General features: G+C 43.6%; 1 protein-coding gene across 1 annotated transcript in view; it reads right to left on the reverse strand.

Annotated features, from left to right (window-relative positions):
- The window catches only part of CATSPERE (catsper channel auxiliary subunit epsilon), a 122096-nt gene that overhangs the window by 66021 nt on the left and 33241 nt on the right, over nt 1–22834 (reverse strand). The window contains exons 6-13 of the mRNA XM_067464150.1: nt 20654–21163; nt 13773–14291; nt 13281–13639; nt 12930–13117; nt 12353–12526; nt 5943–6031; nt 2747–2824; nt 797–900 (exon numbers count right to left, since the gene is read on the reverse strand). Coding sequence (XP_067320251.1) covers nt 797–900; nt 2747–2824; nt 5943–6031; nt 12353–12526; nt 12930–13117; nt 13281–13639; nt 13773–14291; nt 20654–21163 — 2021 coding nt within the window. The remainder of the gene's footprint in view (nt 1–796; nt 901–2746; nt 2825–5942; nt 6032–12352; nt 12527–12929; nt 13118–13280; nt 13640–13772; nt 14292–20653; nt 21164–22834) is intronic.

A 22834-nucleotide genomic window follows, 5' to 3' on the forward strand; every position in this document is an offset into this window, starting at 1 on the left:
ATAAAGTAAGACATTGACAAAATGGGCTAACCAGATACACACACACACACACACACTCAGCAGCAAAGGACCAGAAGTAAATGCTAAAATGGTAGTAAAAAGTTTATTTAAAATAGAAAGAGACAACTAGCAACTGTGACTTCCATTCAAATCACAGAAAGTAGTTAGATAATGTTAGCAGCTACAAAGACACAGTTTGGTAAAACTGCAACAGAAAGATAAGGAAACAGAATAAAAGGTTGGACAAGACCGTGATACTTGGGCAAATGATTGCTGTACAATGTTTTGTTATTTTTTTCCTTTTTCCTTGCCTCTCTTCATAAATGTCTTTTTTCCCTATTTTTTTCTTTTTCATATAGAAAATGAAGTTGCTTTTTAAAAAAAGACTATAACAACACGCATATGCTGATGAAGCTGCCTCAAAAGGAGAACAGTGAAAGAGACACATTTTCCTACTCACTACAATCCAAAAACCTATCCCAGAGAAATAAGAAACCACCTGGATTCTAACAAATCTGTGAAACTAGATAGCATTCAGTTGAAAGATTTCAAATATGACACTTCTGACCTAATAAAAATAATCAAATATCATGTAATTAATTAGGCCTTCTTTCTGGAAGATTAGACTGTGGTCAAATAGAATGGTGGTGACTAAAAATAAAATTGAGAATTATGAAAATTATAAGCTAGAAACTTTTATACTCACAGCTGATTCAACTGCCAGTGCTACACAGATGTATTTGATAATTATAAGTTCTATAAACAGAATTATGCTGAAAAATGTAAATGAACATACCCATCATTGTACGACACCTCAGAATACATTTTCTGTCCAAAAAATGTCGTAATAGTCGGTGACTCTCCCCAATTCCAGAACTGCTTGCTAAGGGTCTTAGAATACTATTTACATGAAATAAAAAGTTAGCAGTATATTGACACTTTAAACAACTTAATTTTCTAAAAAATTCCCCTTAAATTGTAATATATAGTTTGGTAGAGAGCATAATTTTTAATAGACAGATACATATTAATAACTGAAAAAACAAAGTGAACAATTGATTTAATACTAGATGACATGTTATCACTGTGGGATATCTGTTTGTTCTTGATGCAAAGCTTTGCTTTTTTATCTTTGCATATAAGATCAACATGAAAATCAACATGAAATTTTCAAAAAATCCCCAAAATGTAAATCATCTCATAGTGGTTCACTTTTTTCTTTCATTGTTATAGACAGGTGTAGAGATGTGTTTATTATAAAGTGTTATTTATAATGTGTTTAAACTGTATTTATAATGTTTATTATAGAGTGTTTATTATACTGTATTTAAACTGTATTTAGGTTTTACATTAGTTGCCATGGCCTAGCTGTGAGGGATAGGTTGCCATGGTGACAAGACAAGGCAGCAGAGGAGGTGGGCGGAGCTTAAGGAGAAAAAGGTTTGAAAGCGTCAGTTAATATTCAGTCCGGTGGATGAGACCCGGGGAAGAGGAGAACCAGTTAAGGGCTCTGGGAAATAGCAGAGTCAAGAAAGGACTCTGGGAAAAGTAGTTTAGTCCGGTGGATGAGACCCGGGGAAGAGGAGAGCCAGTTAAGGGCTCTGGGAAATAGCAGAGTCAAGAAAGGACTCTGGGAAAAGTAGTTTAGTCCGGTGGATGAGACCCGGGGAAGAGGTTAAGAGTGTTGTGAAGCTGTGAGAATTCAGTAGTTCTTAGAATTTGTGAATATTTCTTCAGCAAGAGAGCTGAAGGTGTTACCTTGTTAGATTGCTTAGGTTAAAGAATCTAACAGAGGGGGTTTAAAGGATCGCCAGTAAGGAAAGACTGGTGATCAGTGGTTTGTTCCGAGTATAGGGCAAACAGTGTGGATATTCACAATAGGGAACTCTGAAGTAGTATAAGCACTTCACTAAAGAAGGAGTTTGTAGAATTGTAACATCAGAAGCCTGTATGTATCTCAAACCAGCCATTTTGTAACATCAAGCCTTGTGCCAAGTTCAAATTCTCAAAACTGCAACAATTACGTTCTGTTAACAATAAAACTTGTTCTCTTTATATTTCAAACCTGCCTCCTCCATTGCTTTTATGCTTGGTGCATTCCACACTACCAAAGTCACCTCACAACACAACTAAAGATAAACAGAGACATAAACCAGCGTCTCTAAACATATTGGTGGCAGCTTAATTGATATCTAAAAGAAGGTTCCTCACAGAATATTGGTGGCATTAAAGAAGATTAATACTTCCTCACAACAGGGAATACTTTTTTTTCTTTTAACAGTTGAGAAAATATGTGAATATTCTAATTGTAGATGGACAAATACTAAGATTTGCTTTAAAATGGGAGACAATTGATGCAGACATGGAATGAACATTCATTCCTACATGCCTCCAATAGTCAGCATCACTCTCTCTGTCCCCATACTTGTGTTTATATGTTCATAGCCTGCAATTTACATCGATGACTGCAAGCACTTCCAAGATGTTTGAGAAGTACATACGCAGACCTAAGTGATCCAGAATAGGACTTTTTTTTAATTCCTAAGCTTAATTATCACATAAATGAGCATAGCTGAAGAGGAGACCTGTGGGAAATAGCAAAAGCCTCCAAAGGCTTAACCCCCCTCCCCAATCTTCCTAAAAGCATTTGGCAGCACTTTATACAAACTGTATACAAACAATGTTTGGCAGTGTTTCATACAACACTATAACTTTTTAAAATGAAAAGTATAAAACATGTACATACTATTGGTGGTGATGTTGCAGTGTGGTTCATTTCAGTACCTTCTGCATTTTCTGGGTCAAATATCCATGCATGTATAAGCTAAACGGTTAAATAGAAAATGTTAATATTGCTGTAAAGAAAGTTTACATGAAACCTAACAACTGCAGAATTTACAAGTAGACATGAGGTCTCTTCCATGAGGTCTCTTCCAACTCTTTGATTCTAAGATTCTATGATTCTGTGATTAATGTTGAGTATATCACTAAATTACACATACTGAATTTGCTATAACTGACAAGATTTTTATAGTCTTCCTCTAATCTTGTGAAAAGTTTACTGCAGTTCTCCTTGATGCTCAATTCTGTAATCTTTTTTGTTTTAATTTATTATTTTTAAAAATAGAAATAAGCAAACAAATCCTCTCTTTTTAATGCTTTCTGTACTCACACATGGGCAATTAGACATATGGGAGAAGGCAATTTCAAGCCAAAACAGATGATGAAACAGCCAGTTCAAACAACACATTGCATTATCTTTACAGTTCAACTGGTAATGTTTAGTGATGGTGGTGTCTGTGACCAGACCGCAGCACTGCACAATTCTGGGAGAGAGATTTTCCTCAAAAGAGCAGATAATATTGCAATAATTTAGCCACCCATTGGGATGAACCCAAGAATCATGGTTCTAACCATCCTAATAATTGAAAAGTTTCTTAAACTAATGAAACACTTACATCTGGTTGACATAAAATGGCACAGAATGGTGAACATCCAAAGCTGGAATTCTCAATTAGGGGTCCATGAGAGGTTGCTATGGGTTTTATAGGAGATAGTGACTAGAAAAAAACCCTTTTTTGTGATATAGCTATAACAATTTTTATGCAGGCATTCCCCGAGAATTGAAATCATTTTAAGCATTCCTTCAGGATAAAAAGTCTGAGAAAGGCACTGCTTTAAAAGGCAAATAAAATGTATGTAGGGAGTAGGCAAGACATTATCCTGGCCCAAACAAAGTCTAAAACCATATCAAGAAGGAAGGAAATGTTAGGACAAAGTATAGGTTTATAATTTATAATGAAACACTAAATAAGGAAAGTTAGAACATAATACACTGAGCTTGTTTGCTAAACAGCTACAAAGAATAACATGTTGAGTGTCAGAAGTCAAACACTGCATGTAGCCTGAGTTTCAAAGAGATTTTACATCAGTTGAAATACTAGCATTGACAATGATCATGACAGAATAGAAAAAAAATAAACTAACAGGTGAACAGAAAGAGGCTCCATCTACACAGCCACATATGGGATGTGGCATAAGCCTGGGATGTCCAAATGATGCTCCAGACTAATCTATTTCAACCTGGAACACCAATACCAAACACACAGCACCAACCAATAGCATGCCAATTGTTCCCAACTATAAGGCCTCAAGAAGTTCGATTTAAATGACGATTCAACTTCAGAAAGGCAAATTGGACTAAATTCTCAGACATGTTAGATGACAAGATCATATCAGTCGCCCCAATCCCTGAGGAATACAAGCACTTTATCAAAATAATAAAATCCTGCTCACGGGCATCTATACCGAGAGGCTACAGAACCCACTACCTTCAGGGTATTACTCCTGATACAGCTGCCTTGTTGGAAGACTACTACAGGCTCCAAAACAAAGATCCATTTAGTGAGCAAACTCTTCAGGCAGCGCAGAGCATTTTGTCCTCCATATCTGAAGTTAAAAAACAACAACAAACCAGTGGATAAAGCTGATAACAGAAGTCGACATGTGTATAAGTTTGTGAGGAATCATTGCTCAACCATCTTAGCAGGAGTGGAGGCTGCTATGACGGTTGAGCAATGATCCCTAACAAACTAATACCCATGCCAAAATAAAGGCAGATCAACTTCTGAAAAATGGGAAACTCAACCTTGCCATCAAAGTAGGAAGGAAACCAATAGTCAGATAACCAGATAATGAGAACAAAAACCTTCATGAATCTTTTACATATACTGAATTGGACATGGCTCTCAATAAATGTAAAAATGGCAAAGCAGGTGGCCTGGATGATCTATGGAAGGGACAAATTAAGAACTTTGGCCCAAAATCAAGGTGCTGGCTTCTGAAGCTGATGACCAATTCCATTGCATCCTGTTAGATCCCCAAAATCAGGAGGAAAGCAAGAGTCATAGCCATCTTGAAACCAGGCAAAGTAATGATCCAAAAAGCTATAGACCAATCTCCTTGTTGTGCCATCCTTACAAAGTTCTGGAGAGACTTATTTTGCATAAATATATGGAAAAATAGACCCATTCCACAGCAAGCTGGTTTTGGGAAAGGCAAAAGCTGCACATCATAAATGTTGAACCTGACTCAAGCACATAGAAGATGGATTTGAAAGGCTGCAGATTACAGGAGCTGTCTTCATAGACTTATCAGCAGCTTATGACACTGTAAATCATCGCCTTCTCTTGAGAAAAAAAATTAATATCACAAAGGACTAGCACCTCACCCACCTCATAAAAATCTGCTACAAAACAGGAGCTTTTTTGTTGAATTCCAGGGCCAGAGAAGCAGATGGCAAAAACAGAAGAATGGCCTGCCTCAGGGGAGTGTGCTTGCTCCATCAATGTTTAACATTTACACAAATTATCAGCCACTGCCAGAAGGGACAGAGAGTTTAATCTATGTTGATGATTGTGCCATCACCACTAAAACAGGGAGCTTTGAGATGGTTGAACAGAAGTTCTCTGAAGCTTTAGGCGCTCTTGCCGCCTATTACAAGGAAAACCAGCTGATTCCTAACCCACCTAAACACACACATGTGCATTTCATCTTAAGAACAGACAAGCAGCTTGAGCTCAGAGGATTACCTAGGAAGGAATCCCACTGGAGCATTGCAGCACCTGGAGTTACCCTGGACTGTTCTCTGATGTACAAGAAGCACTGCTTGAATATCAAGCAAAAAGTGAGCGCTAGAAAAAATATCATATGAAAGCTGTCTGGCACAACCTGGGGATCACAACCAGACACAGTGAAGACATCTGTCCTTGCACTTTGCTACTCTGCTGCTGAATACGCATGTCCAGTGTGGAACACATTGCAACACGCTAAAACAATGGATATGGCTGTTAATGAGACATGCCGCATTATTACAGGATGTCTGCACCATACATCACTGGAGAAATTATACTGCTTAGCCAGTATCATACCACCTGACATACCCCAGGAAGTAGCAGCCAATAATGGAAGGACCAAGGCAGTGACATCTCTGGCCCATCCCCTATTCGAATATCAGCCAGCGCGTCAATACCTTAAATCAAGAAATAGTTTTCTAAGATGTACAGAGTTACTCATAGGAACACCTCAGCAAGTGAGAATCCAAAAGTGACTGGTTAAAACCCAGAAGCTCAAGCCATGGCTGATACCAAAGGAGAGACTCCCTCCTGGGCACACAGAAGACTGGGCAATTTAGAAGGCGCTGAACAGATTATGCTCTGGCACCACGAGATGCAGAGCCAACCTTAAGAAATGGGGCCACAAAATGGAGTCCACAACATGCGAGTGTGGAGAAGAGCAAACCACTGACCATCTATTACAATGCAGTCCTAGTCCAGCCACATGCACAATGGAGGACCTGCTTATAGCAACATCAGAGCAAGTGGCCAGCTTCTGGTTAAAGGATATTTAATATAATGCCAATTTTTAAAAACTTACAACTGTACCCTTGGTTCGCTCCTGATACAATAAATAAGGTAACCTGGAAGAAATCTGATCAAGGTTTATTCCAGCTTTAAAAACACCTGCAAAGGTCTTACTGGAAAATCGGAACCTTTGAGGATATGGAAGCAGTGGGGACTATTTCCTAGGATCACCATTCATACTCCCAGAAGGCATCTCCACCGCCTTGGGAGAAAGGGTGGCAGTGCTAGCCTCTTCTCCCTGATGCCATTTGGCCCTTACTTTAGCTTCCTGAAACTTGAAAATGACGCCATGAAGCTTTGAAGAGGGGAACCCACCCTCCAAAGAGCTGTACTTCCATTTTCAAACCCTTGGAAGCTAAGAGGAGTGAAAGGGAGGGGTCCCATCGCCTCCTGTCTGGCCCCCAAATGCAAGAGGAATCAGCAGTGTGGAAGGGCTTTGAGTCCATAGAGAAAGCATCTAAAGGTTAAACTGGGGGGGGGGGGGATCTTTGGAATTGGTGATCAAAAGCATTAACTGTGTTGAAAAGGAATTGCTCATGTGTTGTGGATTGTTCTTGACACAATGAGGTAAGACATTCTTCCTACAACAAGAATTGCTACTGGGGTAATTCCCTGTAGAATCTTTCAAATGTGACCTGTGGAAAACTGTTTGAATAAAAGAATATCTGTTTTTATAAAACACTAGCTTAGGTGCCCGAGTTAGGTCTTTTGTAAGGATAAACATGGTAAATTATTGTTTGATTTTGGATTTTATGAACCGACCCATTAGAAAATGCATAAGGATAAGTAAACAACAACTTCCATTATCTTCTGTCATTGCCCTCCCACCAACCAATATTTAAAGTTGGCCGTGATGAGTCTGCATGCAAAGTTTAGTCCAGATCCATTGTCAGTGGGGGTTCACAGTGCTCTATGGATGTCTGTGGACTACAACTCCCATCATCCTCTATCACCCCCTCCCCCTTGGCAAAAATCCCACCAGTATATAAAGTTGGTCATAATGGGCATGAGTGCCAGGTTTGGTCCAAATCCATCATTAGCGAAGTTCAGAGTGCTATTTGGGTGTTGGTGGATTGCACATCCCATCATCCTCTCTCAACCTCCCCCCCTCCCCCCAACTCCTGCCAATATATAAAGTTGGTCATGATGGGCATGAGTGCCAAGTTTAGTGTAGATCCATTGTCAGTGGGGTTCACAGGGCTCTTTGGATGTGGACAGATTGCAACTCCCACCATCCTATGTAAATGCCCCTTCCCTAAACCACACCAGTATTTAAAGTTAGTATTTAAAGTTGGCTTGTTCCAGCTCCATCATCAGTAGGGTTCACAGTGCTCTCTGGATGTGGGTATACTGCAAATCCCACCAATTGGTCATGATCGGTATATGTGTCCATTTTGGTCTAGAACCATTGTCAGTGGGGTTCACAGTGCTCTTTGCATATGGGTGTACTATAACTCCCATCTCTCCCTGTCATTCCCTCCCCCCCCAAAAAGTCCCACAAGTACTTTTAAGTTGGTCTTGGGGGTGGGGGTCTGTATGCCATGTTTGGTCCAGATCTGTTACTGGAGGGAGTCCCGGATATGGGAGCCATCTTGGAAAATACATACAAACATAGGTAGGTAGGTACATACATAGTCTGATACATACATACATACATACATACATACATATTGACTTTTATTTATATATCATAGATAGTGGTAGTACTGCGTATTGCAGTTTCATCCATTCTGTTCACACATTCAAAAAGCCCTGTTGTTCAAGTGCACTGATGTGAAGGTAATGTTCTAATTACACAATTTATCACGATTTTTGTCCCTGGGTTATAAATATCATTTTCTAATATGGAAAAAGTTTATTAAACTTTGTTTTTGCAGGACATCCTGCAGGGCATTTTGTTATCGTTTTTCAGTGTATATCTGATAAGAGTCTCAATGAATTTAACATAGTTTTTGGCAGCCACAACTTCTTTCAAAGTAAGTATCGCACAATTAAATAGACCATAACATTTTCAAACCAGGAACAGATTTTTTTTCCAAATTTTGTTACAGTGCTATGCATCATCCCTGAATCTGGCAGTTGTTCTTATGCATTCTCTTGCCATTGAGAGATTTATTGGTACTCACAACATACTTGCCTGAAGCAAACAAAATGGAACTGCTCTCATGGGGTTGTGGAGGCAAGCTCATCAGATCAAACCATAAGGAATATACTACAGAGATTGCACATTGAAACTTCAAAATTTGCTGTGTTGGAGGCTCCATGAATTGATAAATACATGATTGATAAATACATGAGGCTGTTCTTATTTATCATTCAGCACATGCTCAAAGATTGAGGGGAATCTTTCATAAAAATTATCATTTAGATGTGAAAGTTTTTTTTGTGAAAGATTGGTAAATATTTTAATAAACCATCTAATAAAGCAGATCTTTTTTCAGCTATAAAGCCGGAACCTTCATCCATCCATGTTCATAGGTGCAGTTTAATCACTCTCTAGATTTAGATTGTGTATGACAGAAGGACGTCTAGGATAGAGTTGGGAGTACTGATGTAAAACTGTTGTGTTGTAGTATGGTTGAATTCTCCTTCACGTTGGTAAAACAGTTGAGAGTTTCACTCGGTCTTGGGCTCATAGTCTTAGTTTGAAGAAGTTACCTATATCTTATAAACAGAATATTTACCTGAGTTGGAGCCATTAATGACAAGCTAAAAAAAAAAGAGGAAATATTCCGTTTTGGTAAATATAAAATCATGTGAAAAGGAGACATGTCTAAAACACAGGTTCACAGTTTTTATTCACATGCATTGATAACATGGTTTATTTATGAAGTACAAAGTTAAGCGTATCCTAACATTGTGCAAGCACCCTTCCTAGGGATATCAGATTGGCCCCTTCCCTCCTAACGTTTCACAAAAAAGTTAAAACCTGGCTTTTGAGCAAGCATTTACAAATGCAGTGTAGCAGACAAATCTACAGAACGACTGGAAAATGCTATTGGATAATGATTTTAATAATGAGACGCCGAGGATTCATGTTTTTATTGTTATTTATTGATTTGTGTGGTTTTTATATTTATGCTAAATGTTTTAAATTTTATTTTATTTTGTTGGGGGCATCAAATTGTGCCATTTCTAAAGTGCCTTAAGTTGCCTCCGGGCTGAGAAAGGCAATATATAAATATGGTAAATAATAAATAAACAAACAAACAAATACCTGTCTTGGAATTTTGGTTCAAAAACGCTGTCATGCTTAGCCTGTAGAGTGCACTAAGGTACATTTTACACTGCCATATATTGCAGTTTGAAACAGCATTATATAGTCCATGTAAACTCATATAATGCAGTTTAACTGCACCGAACTTTATTATATGCGCCCACACTGACCATATAATGTAGATGGTGCCTAAATGAATGTGTGAATGGCTGCTAGTGTGTATCTGTGTTATGGTATCTCTGTGTTATATGTTCATGTCATTTTTACATATCTGCACTGTGAGATTTAATTATGGAGATGTTTCTATAATGATGGAAACATCTGTACATGTGCACAAAATGTGCAGGTCAGGCAAAACTCAAAGGGGAAAGGGTTTTTTCTGTTTTTTATCTTCAGCTTTTTCCTCAGAAAAAAATAGGAATATGGAAAAATTGACCATTGATTTATTGACTCTGTTTCTATCCCACTCTTCTCACCCTGAAGGGGACTCAGAGTGGCTTGAAATATTATCTTTAACAAAGATTAGTAAAACATGTAAGACATGCTGTTCATATGTTTACTCTAAAGCCCAGAGTATTTCTAAAACACAATTTAACAAGAAAACCTTCATGTAATTTTATGTACTGGATCAATTCATGAATATTTCTAGTTTTAGTTTCCTCATTTTATGACAATAAATGCTTTTCATCTGCTTAACACCCTGGAAGATGAGAGGAGACAAAATAATTTTCTTTGTTTTGCTAATATCAATTATTTTTAGTCTCTCCAATTCCTCTTAACTGGAAAAACTGAAGACATCGGTTAAATATAGTAAAGGTTTCCCCTGACATTAAGTCTAGTCGTGTCCGACTCTGGGAGGTGGTGCTCATCTCCATTTCTAGGCCAAAGAGCCGGCGTTGTCTGTAGACACTTCCTAGGTTATGTGGCTAGCATGACTGCATGGAGCGCTGTTACCTTCCAGCAAAAGCGATACTTATTGATCTACTCACATTTGCTTGTTTTCGAACTATTAGGTTGGCAGAAACTGGGCCTAACAGTGGGATCTCAGCCCACTCCCTGGATTCTAACCACCAACCAGCAAGTTCAGCAGCTCAATGGTTTAACTCACTGTGCCACCAAGGGGGAGGGGGCTGATATTGGTTACATTTCAAATTTTCTTTTAGATTTAGGTTTTATGGCTCAATTTGCAACAAAAAATAAAATTAAAATAGCTTATAATTATTTTTTGAATTATCTACTGCATATACATCTACAGTCAGTCCTTGAGTTACAAATATCTGACTTACAAATGACTCATAGTTAAGAATGAGGGTGAGACAATCGGAAGTGAGAGAAATCTACGCATATGAAGGGAAATTCACTCCTGCTATCATGGGGAAAAGGTGTCTCCACTGTAGCTTTCTCACCAGTCCTTGCTTCCACAAAATTCCAAATTTTTCAAAATCCAATTATCACAGGGACAGAAAGTGAGGTGAAATCTTCTGAACTGGGGCACAGATAGCAAAACCAACACCACATGGGTATTACTCCTTCCCTATGCTATCCAAAGCCCCCCCCCCTCTCTATATATAATTTATTATTATTATTATTATTATTATTATTATTATTATTATTAATTAAACACACTGCTCTTTCCACCATAGCACAATTTCTAGCCTTTTTGAATGCCTGGGAAATAGCAGTTGTGGCCAGGGGCAGCTGGCCCCTTAGTGTGGCATTGCCACTTTCCCTTCTCCTCAGAATGACCCTTGAATTATCCACAGATCATATCAAAATCCATAATTTTGGTCCCCAAATCTTCCTTCAATGTAAACATGAGGTTGATTTATATGTGAGTACAAGCAGCCCCCAAGTTAAGAACAAGGCAGATTCTGTAGGTTTGTTCTAAAGTTCATTTTGTATTTAAGTCAGAACAGGTACTTTTTAAAGTACTGCACTGTACTTTTTAAAGTACAGTGGCCACCACTGCTATTTCCCAGGCATTCAAAAAGGCTAGAAATTGTGCTATGGTGGAAAGATCAGTGTATTTAATAAATAATAATAATAATAATAATAATAATAATAAACTTTTATGCCCCACCTCAATCTCCCATAGGGACTCGAAGTGGCTTACAAGACGACACACAATGGTGCCATAGAACATATAAGGTGCAGTACAACAAGGTATACAATCAATAACAGTAGATAAAACAACATATAAAATTAATAAAAGCAACCACTATAAATAGACACAGTAAAATATGGCCATGATTAAAAGATCCATACAACAATTCAGTATCACAACTGTATTCTTTTTAAAATTATAAGTTGCTTACCTGTAACTATAGTTTCCTGAGTAGTCACCTGTGAATTTGCACATAATGGTACTTCTGCGCCTGCGCAGGCTAGCTTCGGAACCTTCTAGAAAATAAAGAGAGAGATTTTTACTCCCCTCCTGGCCCCGCCCCCTCAAGTATATAAAGCCCATGGGCGGGGCCAGCCAGCCAGTTCTCTTCCGCCGCAAAGCAGCAAGAAGGCGGGGCATGACACTCGAGGGGAGGTAGGGCAGGGATGTCCGAATTCACAAGTGACTACTTAGGAAACTATAGTTACAGGTAAGCAACTTATAATTTCCTGTCGTAGTCAATTGTGAATCACACGTAATGGTAGATTAGCGAGCTCCTAACCTTGGATGGTGGGTGTCATGCCACCGCCGAAATGGTAGGTTACTCACCTGTAACCATCTTTCTTCGAGTGGTCCTCTGTGAATCCACACATATGGAGTTCTGCGCCTGCGCAGGCTCCAACGGAAAACTTCCCAAGATGAAACTTTTAAGTTTTGGCGGTAATCTCGCCCAGCCGCCCAGGAGGGCATAAAAGGCGCCCCCGCGCACACTCCCGGTAGTTCCTACGCCGCATTAGCGAGGAAAAAGGGGGAGGTTTGAAGAGGGGACGGCCGGGCGGGTTTGTGTGGATTCACAGAGGACCACTCGAAGAAAGATGGTTACAGGTGAGTAACCTACCATTTTTCTTCGTGGCCTCTGTGAATGCACAAATATGGAGAACTAGCAAGCTAAAGTCCCGGATGGTGGGAACAAACCGACACCAATTTGAGGGCCAAACACATATTTATTAAAGGATCGACAGACACAATCATAAAAAAGTACTGTCTGTGCATGTCATCAAGGTATCATACATGTTAACAATTGCATAGTTAATACAAAGAATGGTCCCATGATCAAAAAACACATCAAGATTGAAAAAAACCCCAGGGAAAAGAGGGACGAAACCCTCACCCGGTGCAATCTAACCAACAATAGTCAGTCGAAAACCTGAGATAACTTCTGCTGTGGTGGAGCCGGCAGAAGTATCGAAGACGGAGACGGTATCATCGAGGAAGGCGTCAAACTCGACGTCTAGAGTTGCCGTTGGCTGGAAGCTGACGAGATCGAGACCTCTGGTTTTGTTGGCCCCGGCGTTGTTGTATCTGGGGTTGAGCCTGAGAAGTCGGGCCAGGACGAGGAGACTGTCTTGTCGACTGCTGTCGATAAGGGTAGTTGCCGAAACGACGCTGGCGATAGGTGTTCCAGCGGTTTCTCTGGGCCTGTGGTGGATTGTCGAAACCACATTTTGGGGCCAAAAGTTTTTAGTCCTGGTTAGACTTGAGTTTGTCATCAGTCCCTGCGTTGAAGAGGCCCAATGCATTGAACGGGAGATCTTCAATGACCTGTCGGGAAGACGTAGAAAGGCCTGATGATCGAAGCCAGGAGTGTCTTCGGATCGCTACCGCGTGTGCAATCATTTTGCCAGCAGTATTGCTAGTGTGCTTTCTCATCTGCATCTGATGGTGAGCTAGGGAGGTGGCCTCTTGGGAGAGAGCCGACATGACTGCCCGATCCTCCTCGGAGAGCTTCTCGAGAAAGGGCTGGGCTCTTTCCCAGATGATCTGTTGATAGGCACCCATGCATGCCCCGTAGTTCGCCATTCGGGTGAGGAGTAGAGCTCCCGAATAGTTTTCTTCCTACGGCGTCGAAACGTTTCCCTTCACGATCCGAAGGAGTGTTCGACTGTCTCCCAGACTGGGCTGCCTTGACCACGACCGAGTTCGGGTCGGGGTGGTGTTTTAGTCCTTCATCATCAGTGCTATATCATGCCTCAATTCTTTTTGAGGTAGGGGGTATCGAGGAAGGGGTCTTCCAGGATGCCTGGATGACTTCTAGAAGGTAAGGCAGGAAAGGTAGCAGTGGGGCCAGAGGGGCCTCTGACTGCACCCTCTTGAAGACTGGGTCGGTGACCGCCTTCAAAGTCTGTTTGACCTCTAAACCCAACGTCTCCGCCATTCTAGCCATCTGGTCAGCAAAAGCTCGAACATTGTCTGTTGGCGAAGGCGGATCCGCTTCATAGGCATCATGGGTTGGGGATCTGCCAAGGGCTAGGGAGATCACCGACTCCGAATGCACGGAGCCGTGAATGTCCTTGTCCTGATCGTCCTCCTCCGAGGGTTGGGGGGGGAGGACGATGTATGCCTCGATGGGGCCTGGAAAGGCGTAGCTACACCAACTGGGGAGGAAGGCGGAGGTGGATGTTGTGACGCTGAGGCCTGTGCTGCCCTTGCCAACCGAGTGGTCTACGTCCCCTTTCCGGAGTCGTTGGAGGAAAAGGTTCTTGCCTCGCTGCCGGAGGGGGGTTTTCCACGACGGTCTGTACCGACTGGACCGGTGAAGGAGGCGGTTCCTCATCCATCTGTACTACCGGAGTCGGGTCCATCACTGGCCTCTGTTTTTGGGCCGATTGGATGGGGGATGATCTGGATGACGACATCGCCGATGACATCTGGGTCGGATGTTTCGAGGAGGAGGAAGACGAAGATCTGGGCTATGCCCTCTTCTTTGCCGGGGGTGGTTGGAAGGATTTCCCCGGTGTCGGAGGGATCGTGGGCGGATCAGTCTTTGCCCTGTGAGATTCCTCATAGGACCTCTTAAAGGCTATCTTCGTCGCTGAGGTCGAAGGCGGTGTGGCCGTGGTCGACCTTGTAGAGCGGACAGAAGCCACCGAGCTCGAGGTAGAGGGTCGTCTCGCTGGTATCATCTGAGTAGTCAGGGTGCACGAGGAGAGATCAGCAAAAGGCATTGAGTGGGCAGAATTCGCCACGCCGTCAGCCTTAAGTTGTGCACCTCTGGGTATAGGACCTGACCCCCCGAGAAGTCAGAAGATCTGCCCTGTTCCAGAGGTGCACAAAGGTTCCCCTCGACAACTGGAGGAGGAGGGAGAACCATGGCTGGCGTGGCCACCAAGGTCCCACTACAATGCATTGGGCATTGTCCCTCTGTATTTTTGCCACTACCCTCAGGAGGAGGGGAAAAGGTGGAAAGGCGTACTTGGGCCCGCCGTCCCAATGAAGTAGGAAGGCGTCCCCCAGACATCCCTCCTCGGGAGATGGCTGTCTCCGCGCACAGAATAGTCTGCATTTTTTGTTGTTTCGAGTGGCAAAAAGATTGACTTCTGGTGTGCCCCATGCTAGAAAAAGTTTGAAAGTCTCCTTCTGATTCAGTTCCCAGTCGTGATTTGCCAATGGACTCCTGCTGAGTGTGTCTGCCAGGGAGTTTTCTTCTCCTGGGAGATGTGCGGCTAACAAATAAACGCCTCTTTCTATGCACCATTCCCATATCTGGGTGGACAAAGCCAGAAGTTGATGGGAATGGGTGCCGCCCTGCTTGTTCAAATAAAACATAACCGTGGTGTTGTCGGTTAGTATCTGAACTATTCTTCCCTGAATCAGTCTTTCGAAGGACTTTAGGGCCCTGTCGACTGCAAGTAATTCTAGCATGTTTATGTGCATTAGGGATTCATTTTCTGTCCAAATGCCGTGGGCAATAAAACCCTGGGAATGGGCCCCCCAGCCCGTAAGGGACGAATTTGTAGTTATTGTTATAGACAGGTAAGGGGAGTGGAATGAAAGACCCGAACAAACATTGCTGGAATCGGTCCACCATAAAAGGGATTTACGGACCTGTAAAGGTAGGGTAAGTCTGATGTATGGGTTGTCCCTGAGAGGGTTGAAAACCAAGATGAACCAAGCCTGAAGAGGCCGTAGTCTTAAACGTGCAAAAGGGGTCACAAAGGTAGTGGACGCCATATGTCCCAAGAGAACTTGGATTTGTTTGTCTGTCAAAAAAGGCAGATCCAAGGCCAGCTTGACGTGGTTCTGCAAGTTGGCAAAACAGTCCCCAGGAAGGTAAGCTCTCTCCATACTCGAGTCAAGGAGAGCACCAATGAAGTGACTCTGACGACTGGGAGACAAAGATGACTTTTCCTGATTTACCACAAGGTCCAGAGACTGGAGGAGACACAAAGTGAGAGAGACATGGTGTTGTAGTTGGTTGCATGTTTTTGAAACTACTAGCCAATCATCTGTATATGGGTAAACCGTTACACCTTGCATGCATAAGTAGGCTGCTACCACAGCCATACACTTGAAGAAAACTCTTGGGGCCGTACAAAGTCCGAATGGAAGAACATTATAACAAAAAGCCTGATGACCCACCATAAAAGATAAAAACCTACGGTGGTGTGGAGCTATTGATAAATGGAAATAAGCATCTTTTAAATCAATAGTGGCAAACCACACATCTTTAGATAGTAAGGGCATAATTGAAGCAAGAGTAATCATATGAAATTTTTTGGGTGGAATATATTTATTTAAGGACCGTAAATCCAGTATTGCCCCAAAGCCGCCACCACGTTTTATTACCAAAAAATAATGTGAAAAGAAACATGAAGGAAATGCAGAAGGGTGGACAGCTGAAATGGCACCCTTCTGAAGAAGTATGTTCTCTTCCTGGAGTAGAGGTGGAGAGACAGGGGTAGCCCTAGCAACCCCCACTGTTGGCATTTCCTCGAACTCAATAAGATAACCTCAACTAACAATAGAAAGTACCAATTTGTCGGTTGTAATTTTTGACCATGCATCATAAAAATGGGTTAACCTATCCCCGAACATTGGGGAATCATAACCATGTAGCTCAACAGCAGAACTGGGGGGAAGCAAACAAGACGGTTGATCACTCAACTCAAACCGACAACTGTGATCAGCCGACACTTATGACGAAAATTTACAAACATCAAAGACGTTTTTTGGAATTGTTTTGAGGCTTGGGTTTGTTTTGATAAGGTTAAAATCTTGGTTTTGAGGAGTACGAGTTCCTTCTTCCCCCCTGATATCTAGAAGAGGACGTGCCCTGTCCTCTAAATAGTCCCATATATGTGTTGGCAAAATTCCTCCAAAAAGAATTGTATGGCTGTTGCCACCTGGGTTTCTGCTGAGGATATGGTTGCCAGGTATATCAAAATTTATTTGCGGCTTGATGCACTTCCTGTTTGTCCTTTAACATGCTATCTGTTTCGGGGTTGAAAAGACCCTTCTCATGAAGAGGAAGGTCCTCAGCCGAGGCCTTACCTTCTTCGGATAGATTAGCGGCATGTAACCATGCATACCTTCTAATCGAAGTGGCAGTAGCAAATAAGTGCCCCGAAGCCTCTGCCAGATGCTTCGCAAAATCCTTCTGTAACCTGAATAAAAGCACAGCCTCAGCCTGAAGTGCTCTAGGGAGGCGTTGCTCCTCTGGGGGCAATTTATCTATGTGGGGTAGTATTCTGGCCCACAAAAAATTCTGGTATCCACTCAAATAAGTGCCATAATGGGCCATGCGAGTGACAAGGCCTGCTGCTAGATGAGCCTTTTTTCCTAAGGCGCCCACCTTTTTCCCTTCTCTATCTGGAGGTGCATTTAAATTTCCCTTTGGGCGTTTAGCCTTATTATTATTATTATTTCAATTACTTCTACCCCGCCCTTCTCACCCCCGAGGGGGGACTCAGGGCGGCTTACAAACGAAGGCACAAGTCGATGCCTAAATCAATAAACAAACAATACATAAAAGCAATTTAAACGATTAACAAGTTAAAAACATTAATACATAGTAAAATAGCAAAACAATCTCATGCTCAGTGTTCAGAGTCCGTTTATCCATTCCATTCCGTTCGCGCTTGTTTATCGTCAGATCTTTCCTTAGCTGCCAGAATATCCAAAAGCTTGGTCCCATATCCAGGTCTTCAATTTTTTTCTGAACGCCAAAAGGGAAGTCGCTGTTCTAATCTCCCCGGGGAGTGAGTTCCACAGGTGAGGGGCCACCACTGAGAGGGCCCTGCTCCTCGTCCCCGCCAACCTCACTTGTGATAGTGGCGGGGTCAAGAGCAGGGTCTCCCCAGACGATCTTAAATTTCGAGATGGGATGTAGAGGGAGATCCGTTTGGACAAATACACTGGGCCGGAACTGTATAGGGTTTTGTAGGTCAAAACCAGCACTTTGAATTGTGCTTGGAATTGGATCGGCAGCCAGTGGAGCTGGCGTAACAGAAGGGTGGTATGCTCCCTGTACGCTGCTCCGGTGAGTAATCTGGCTGCTTCTCGCTGGACTAGTTGAAGTTTCCGAACAGTCTTCAAGGGCAACCCCACGTAGAGTGCGTTGCAGTAATCCAACCGGGATGTAACAAGAGCGTGGACCACCGTGGCCAGATCTGACTTCCCAAGGTACGGGCGCAGCTGGCGCACAAGGTTTAATTGTGTGAAAGCTCTCCCAGCCACCGCCGAGACCTGGGGTTCTAGGCTCAGCGATGAGTCCAGGATCACTCCCAAGCTGCAAACCTGCGTCTTCAGGGGGAGTGTAACCCCGTCTAACACAGGCTGTAACCCTATACCCTGTTCGGCCTTACGATTGACCAGTAGGACCTCTGTCTTGTCTGGATTCAATTTCAATTTGTTAGCTCTCATCCAGTCCGATACAGCGGCCAAGCACCGGTTCAAGTGCTGGACAGCCTCCTTGGTGACAGGTGGAAAGGAGTGACAGATTTGGACATCATCTGCGTAAAGCTAACATCTCATTCCGAAACTCCGGATGATCTCCCCCAGCAGCTTCATGTAGATGTTAAATAACATCCGGGACAGAATTGAACCCTGTGGGACTCCACACAACAACGGTCGCGGAGCCGAACAGGTGTCACCCAGTAACACCTTCTGGGTCCGTCCCTCAAGGAAGGATCGGAGCCACTGCAAGGCAGTGCCCCTGAGCCCCATGTCCATGAGGCGCCCCAGAAGGATACCATGATTGATGGTATCAAAGGCCGCTGAGAGGTCCAGCAGAACTAACAGGGACACACTCCCCCTGTCAAGCTCCCTGCGCAGATCATCTACCAAGGCGACCAAGGCTGTCTCAGTTCCATGTCCCGGCCTAAAGCCAGACTGTGCCAGATCTAGATAATCGGTGTCTACCAGAAACCCCTGGAGTTGTGTTGCCACCACACGTTCCATGACTTTGCCCAAATAGGGAAAATTGGAGACTGGCCGATAGTTGTCGAATTGAGTGGGATCCAGTGATGGTTTCTTCAACAGCGGTTTTATAATAGCTTGTTTTAAGCTCGCTGGAAATTTTCCTTCCTGTAAGGAGGCATTAACCATCACCTTCACCCACTCTGCCAATCCCCCTCTGGCTTCCTTAATCAGCCAGGATGGGCAGGGGTCTAGGATGCATGTGGTGGGTCGCACCTCTCCAAGGACCCTGTCCACATCCTCAAGCCGAACCAATTGAAAAGAATCCAACAAAACTGGACAAGCAGATGCTCTCGTTACATCCCCAGAGACTGCCGTTAACATGACGTTAAAACCCGACCGAATCCGCTCAATTTTATCCGCGAAGGATCGAGCAAATGCTTCACAGCGAGCCACCAAGTTGTCCGAGGCCTCGCCTTTTGGCGGATTTAACAGGCCCCTGACAACTCGGAAAAGCTCCGCTGGACGATTCTTTGCTGATGCAATATTGGCTGTGATGAATGTTTTCTGAGCTGCCGTTATTGCCACACCGTAGGACCTTAAGAAGGCATTCAGGTATGTTTGGGCTGGATTGGTGGGGTTCCGGCGCCACACGCACTCTAACCTCCTCTTCTTTCGCTTCATCGCTGCCAGCTCCTCAGTAAACCAAGAGGCTGGTTTAGCTCGGTTACTCGAGAGGGGGCGTTCCGGAGCGATAGTGTCAATTGTCCTGGTCAACTCACTATTCCAGCGAGAGACCAGAGCATCGACAGCGTCGCTAGCCAAGGAAGTGGAAAAATCCCAAAGAGCCGTCAGGAGTCCATTTGGATCCATAAGTCTCCTGGGGCGGACCATTCTAATGGGTCCACCACCCCTGCGAAGGTTAGAATTCACAGTTAGTCTAAAACTGATCAGGTGGTGATCGGTCCATGGCAATGGAGCGATGGTCGGCTCCTCCATCCCGTCACCTTCATCCCATCCCTGGACAAAGACCAAATCCAAGGTGTGCCCGGCACTATGGGTGGGACCAGATATTAGCTGGGACAGGCCCATGGTTGCCATGGCGACCATGAAGTCCTGAGCCGCACCAGAAAGAGAGGCCTCGGTATGGACGTTGAAATCTCCCAAGACCAGAAGCCGTTGGAAGCTCAACGCTTAGACCACTCCTGCTAGCTCAGGTAAGGAGACTGTAGTGCAGCGGGGTGGTCGGTACACTAACAGAATCCCTATCCTGTCCCGGTCACCAATCCTAAAGCCGGCACATTCAAAAGATGATGATTGTGGGATGGGACACCTGATCAGGGGGATAAAATCCTTATAGATCACTGCGACTCCGCCTCCCCGCCCTCCAAGCCTTGGTTGGTGCTGAACAGAATAGCCTGGTGGACAGAGTTGGGAGAGATTAACCCCTCCCCCCTCATCCAGCCAGGTTTCTGTTATACAAGCCAGGTCGGCTCGTTCTTCTTGAATTAGATCTTGAATAATGGAAGTTTTTCCATTCACCGACCTGGCATTGAGCAGCACCACCTTTAGCTTGGGGGGGCCACCATCCTGGCACCTCAGGTATCGGCGCTTCCTTGCGCGCTTGCTCCTTCGTGAAGGGGACCTCGATCTTCTCGCAGCCCTGACAACCCTTTGCGTTGAACTTCCTGGCCGCGGAGTGGGCTGTCATACAAAAAGGGCTTCCCCAGCAGCCAGCTGAGAAGGTCCCGCCTCCCTGTCAGGGATTCCATTTTTCTCCTGTCTCCTCTCCTTTTCCCCCTCCCTAGGTGGAGGAGGTGCCGACAACAGAGAAGAGGCGGCCCCGATATCGAGCTCCAGGAAGTCAGCTGGCAAAGAGGCGGGGACTGCCTCTACAGTTAGGCCAGTCAGATGGGGCTCGATATCGCACAGCTCCCTGGGAGGCGTGGCCGGTAGTGAGGAGAAGGCAGTCGATGCCAAGGGCTCCGAGGTCGGCTGCTCCATGCCCTTATTCATCGATGACGCCAACTGAGCAGATCCTGCCCTCAGGCTTCGATCGAGTGCCGGCTGAGGAGGAAAGACATCTTTTTGCCTCTTATGCGGTAGAGCGTCAGAAGAGCCTCCCGCCTTCTCCTTCGTGCCAATTAACAGCTGAGGCACCAAACGGCCATTCTTAAGGCCCTTTTCCTTCGGCTTCTTGGCCTTTTTCTTCAGCACAGGCCCCTGAGGGAGATTTTCTGCCGAAAGTAAGTTCAAAAATTCAGCAGTTGTTCTCTGTATGGAAGTCGGCTGAGGTAGGAGGGCCTTGTCATATAAAGCCACTTTCAGCCTTAATTCTCTGTTCTTTCTTGTTTGAGGCGTAAATGGCATACACACCACACAGGTTTGTGAAAGATGGGCCTCTCCTAAGCACATCACGCATAGGGAATGACCATCATTGTCAGGCAAAATATTAGTGCATTTAGTACATTTTTAAAGACGTAGTAGCCATTTCTGCCTGAGATAACTGCCAGGCCAACAGTTAAAGTCAAACAAATAAGCAGTCCAACTTAGTCCGCTCGCAACAGAAGGTTCTCTAGCTATTGCCAAGGCAGTGGATTAAGAGAACTGGCTGGCTGGCCCCGCCCACGGGCCTTATATACTCGAGGAGGGGGCGGGGCCAGGAGGGGAGTAAAAATCTCTCTCTTTATTTTCTAGAAGGTTCCAAAGCTAGCCTGCGCAGGCGCAGAAGTACCATTATGTGCGATTCATAGTTGACTACGACAGGAAAATAAAGGTGCTAACATAATTGGCAATTAGGTTGGCAATCTATCTTAAATGGTGTCAAAAGCCTGCTGAAACAGCCAAGTTTTTAGTGAGTTTAGTGTTTCTTTTAGGTTCAAACTGGGATGGATTATGTTCTTGCCTTTTGTCATTCTACTCTGAAAAGAAAGTGGTTTCTTCTTTTAAAAAATAAAGAGTTGATGCCCAGTACTCACACTGACCCATGAAAAAGTCACCCCAGTTTTTTTATTTATTTTTTACTAGCCCCCCTGCCACTCGTTGCTGTGGCCCAGTCTGCATATATGTGTCTTGTGTGTTTATATATGTGTATATGTGTGTTTGTGTATAGATGTGGTTTTGCGCATGCACTGCAATGCATTTTTTTTGGCTGTTTAAGTCTCTTCTGTAATGTTTTTCAGTGTTCTTATGAGTGATGGTCACTTGTTGACCTGATAGGTGTATTGTGTCCAAATCTGGTGTCAATTCGTCCAGAGGTTTTTGAGTTATGTTAATCCCACAAACGAACATTACATTTTTATTTATATAGACTAGCTGTACCGCCATGCATTGCTGTGGCCAACCTTCCCTCCCTCTTTCTCTCCTTCCTTCCCTCTTACCTTCCTTTCCTCTTTTTCTTTCCCTTCCCATTTCTCTTCTTTCTTCCATCTCTACCAGTTTCTTTCCTTCCTTTCTTTGCTCTTTGGTCCCTTCCTTCCTTCCTTCCTGTCTTTCGTTCCTTCTCTCCTTCCTTCCCTCTCTTTTTCCTTTCACTTTTTCATTTCCTTCTCTCCTTCCTTGTTTCTCTACCTTTCTTTCTTTCCTTCCTTCTTTTCCTCCCTCCTACTCTCCTTCCTTCCCCTTTCCCTCCTTCTCTCGTTACTTCTTGACTGTCCCTGTTGTGGCTGAGATGTTCTCTGATGATGAGGATGATGGTATTTAGATTCCTGGCTCTTTTTCTGTGCCTCAGATCTCTGTGCCTGCTTCTAGGTATTTTTCTGAGGCTCCCATAGACAGTACAGAGTCAACACAGCAGTTCTCAGAAGAAAAGAATGTTAACGAAGGAGATAGCGAACAAGTGGAGAGGCCTTTGCCTTCCCACGTTGATAGTGAAAGTGCAGAAAGCCTTGATAG

Source organism: Anolis sagrei, chromosome 1, assembly GCF_037176765.1.
Source record: "Anolis sagrei isolate rAnoSag1 chromosome 1, rAnoSag1.mat, whole genome shotgun sequence".
NCBI lineage: Eukaryota > Metazoa > Chordata > Lepidosauria > Squamata > Dactyloidae > Anolis > Anolis sagrei.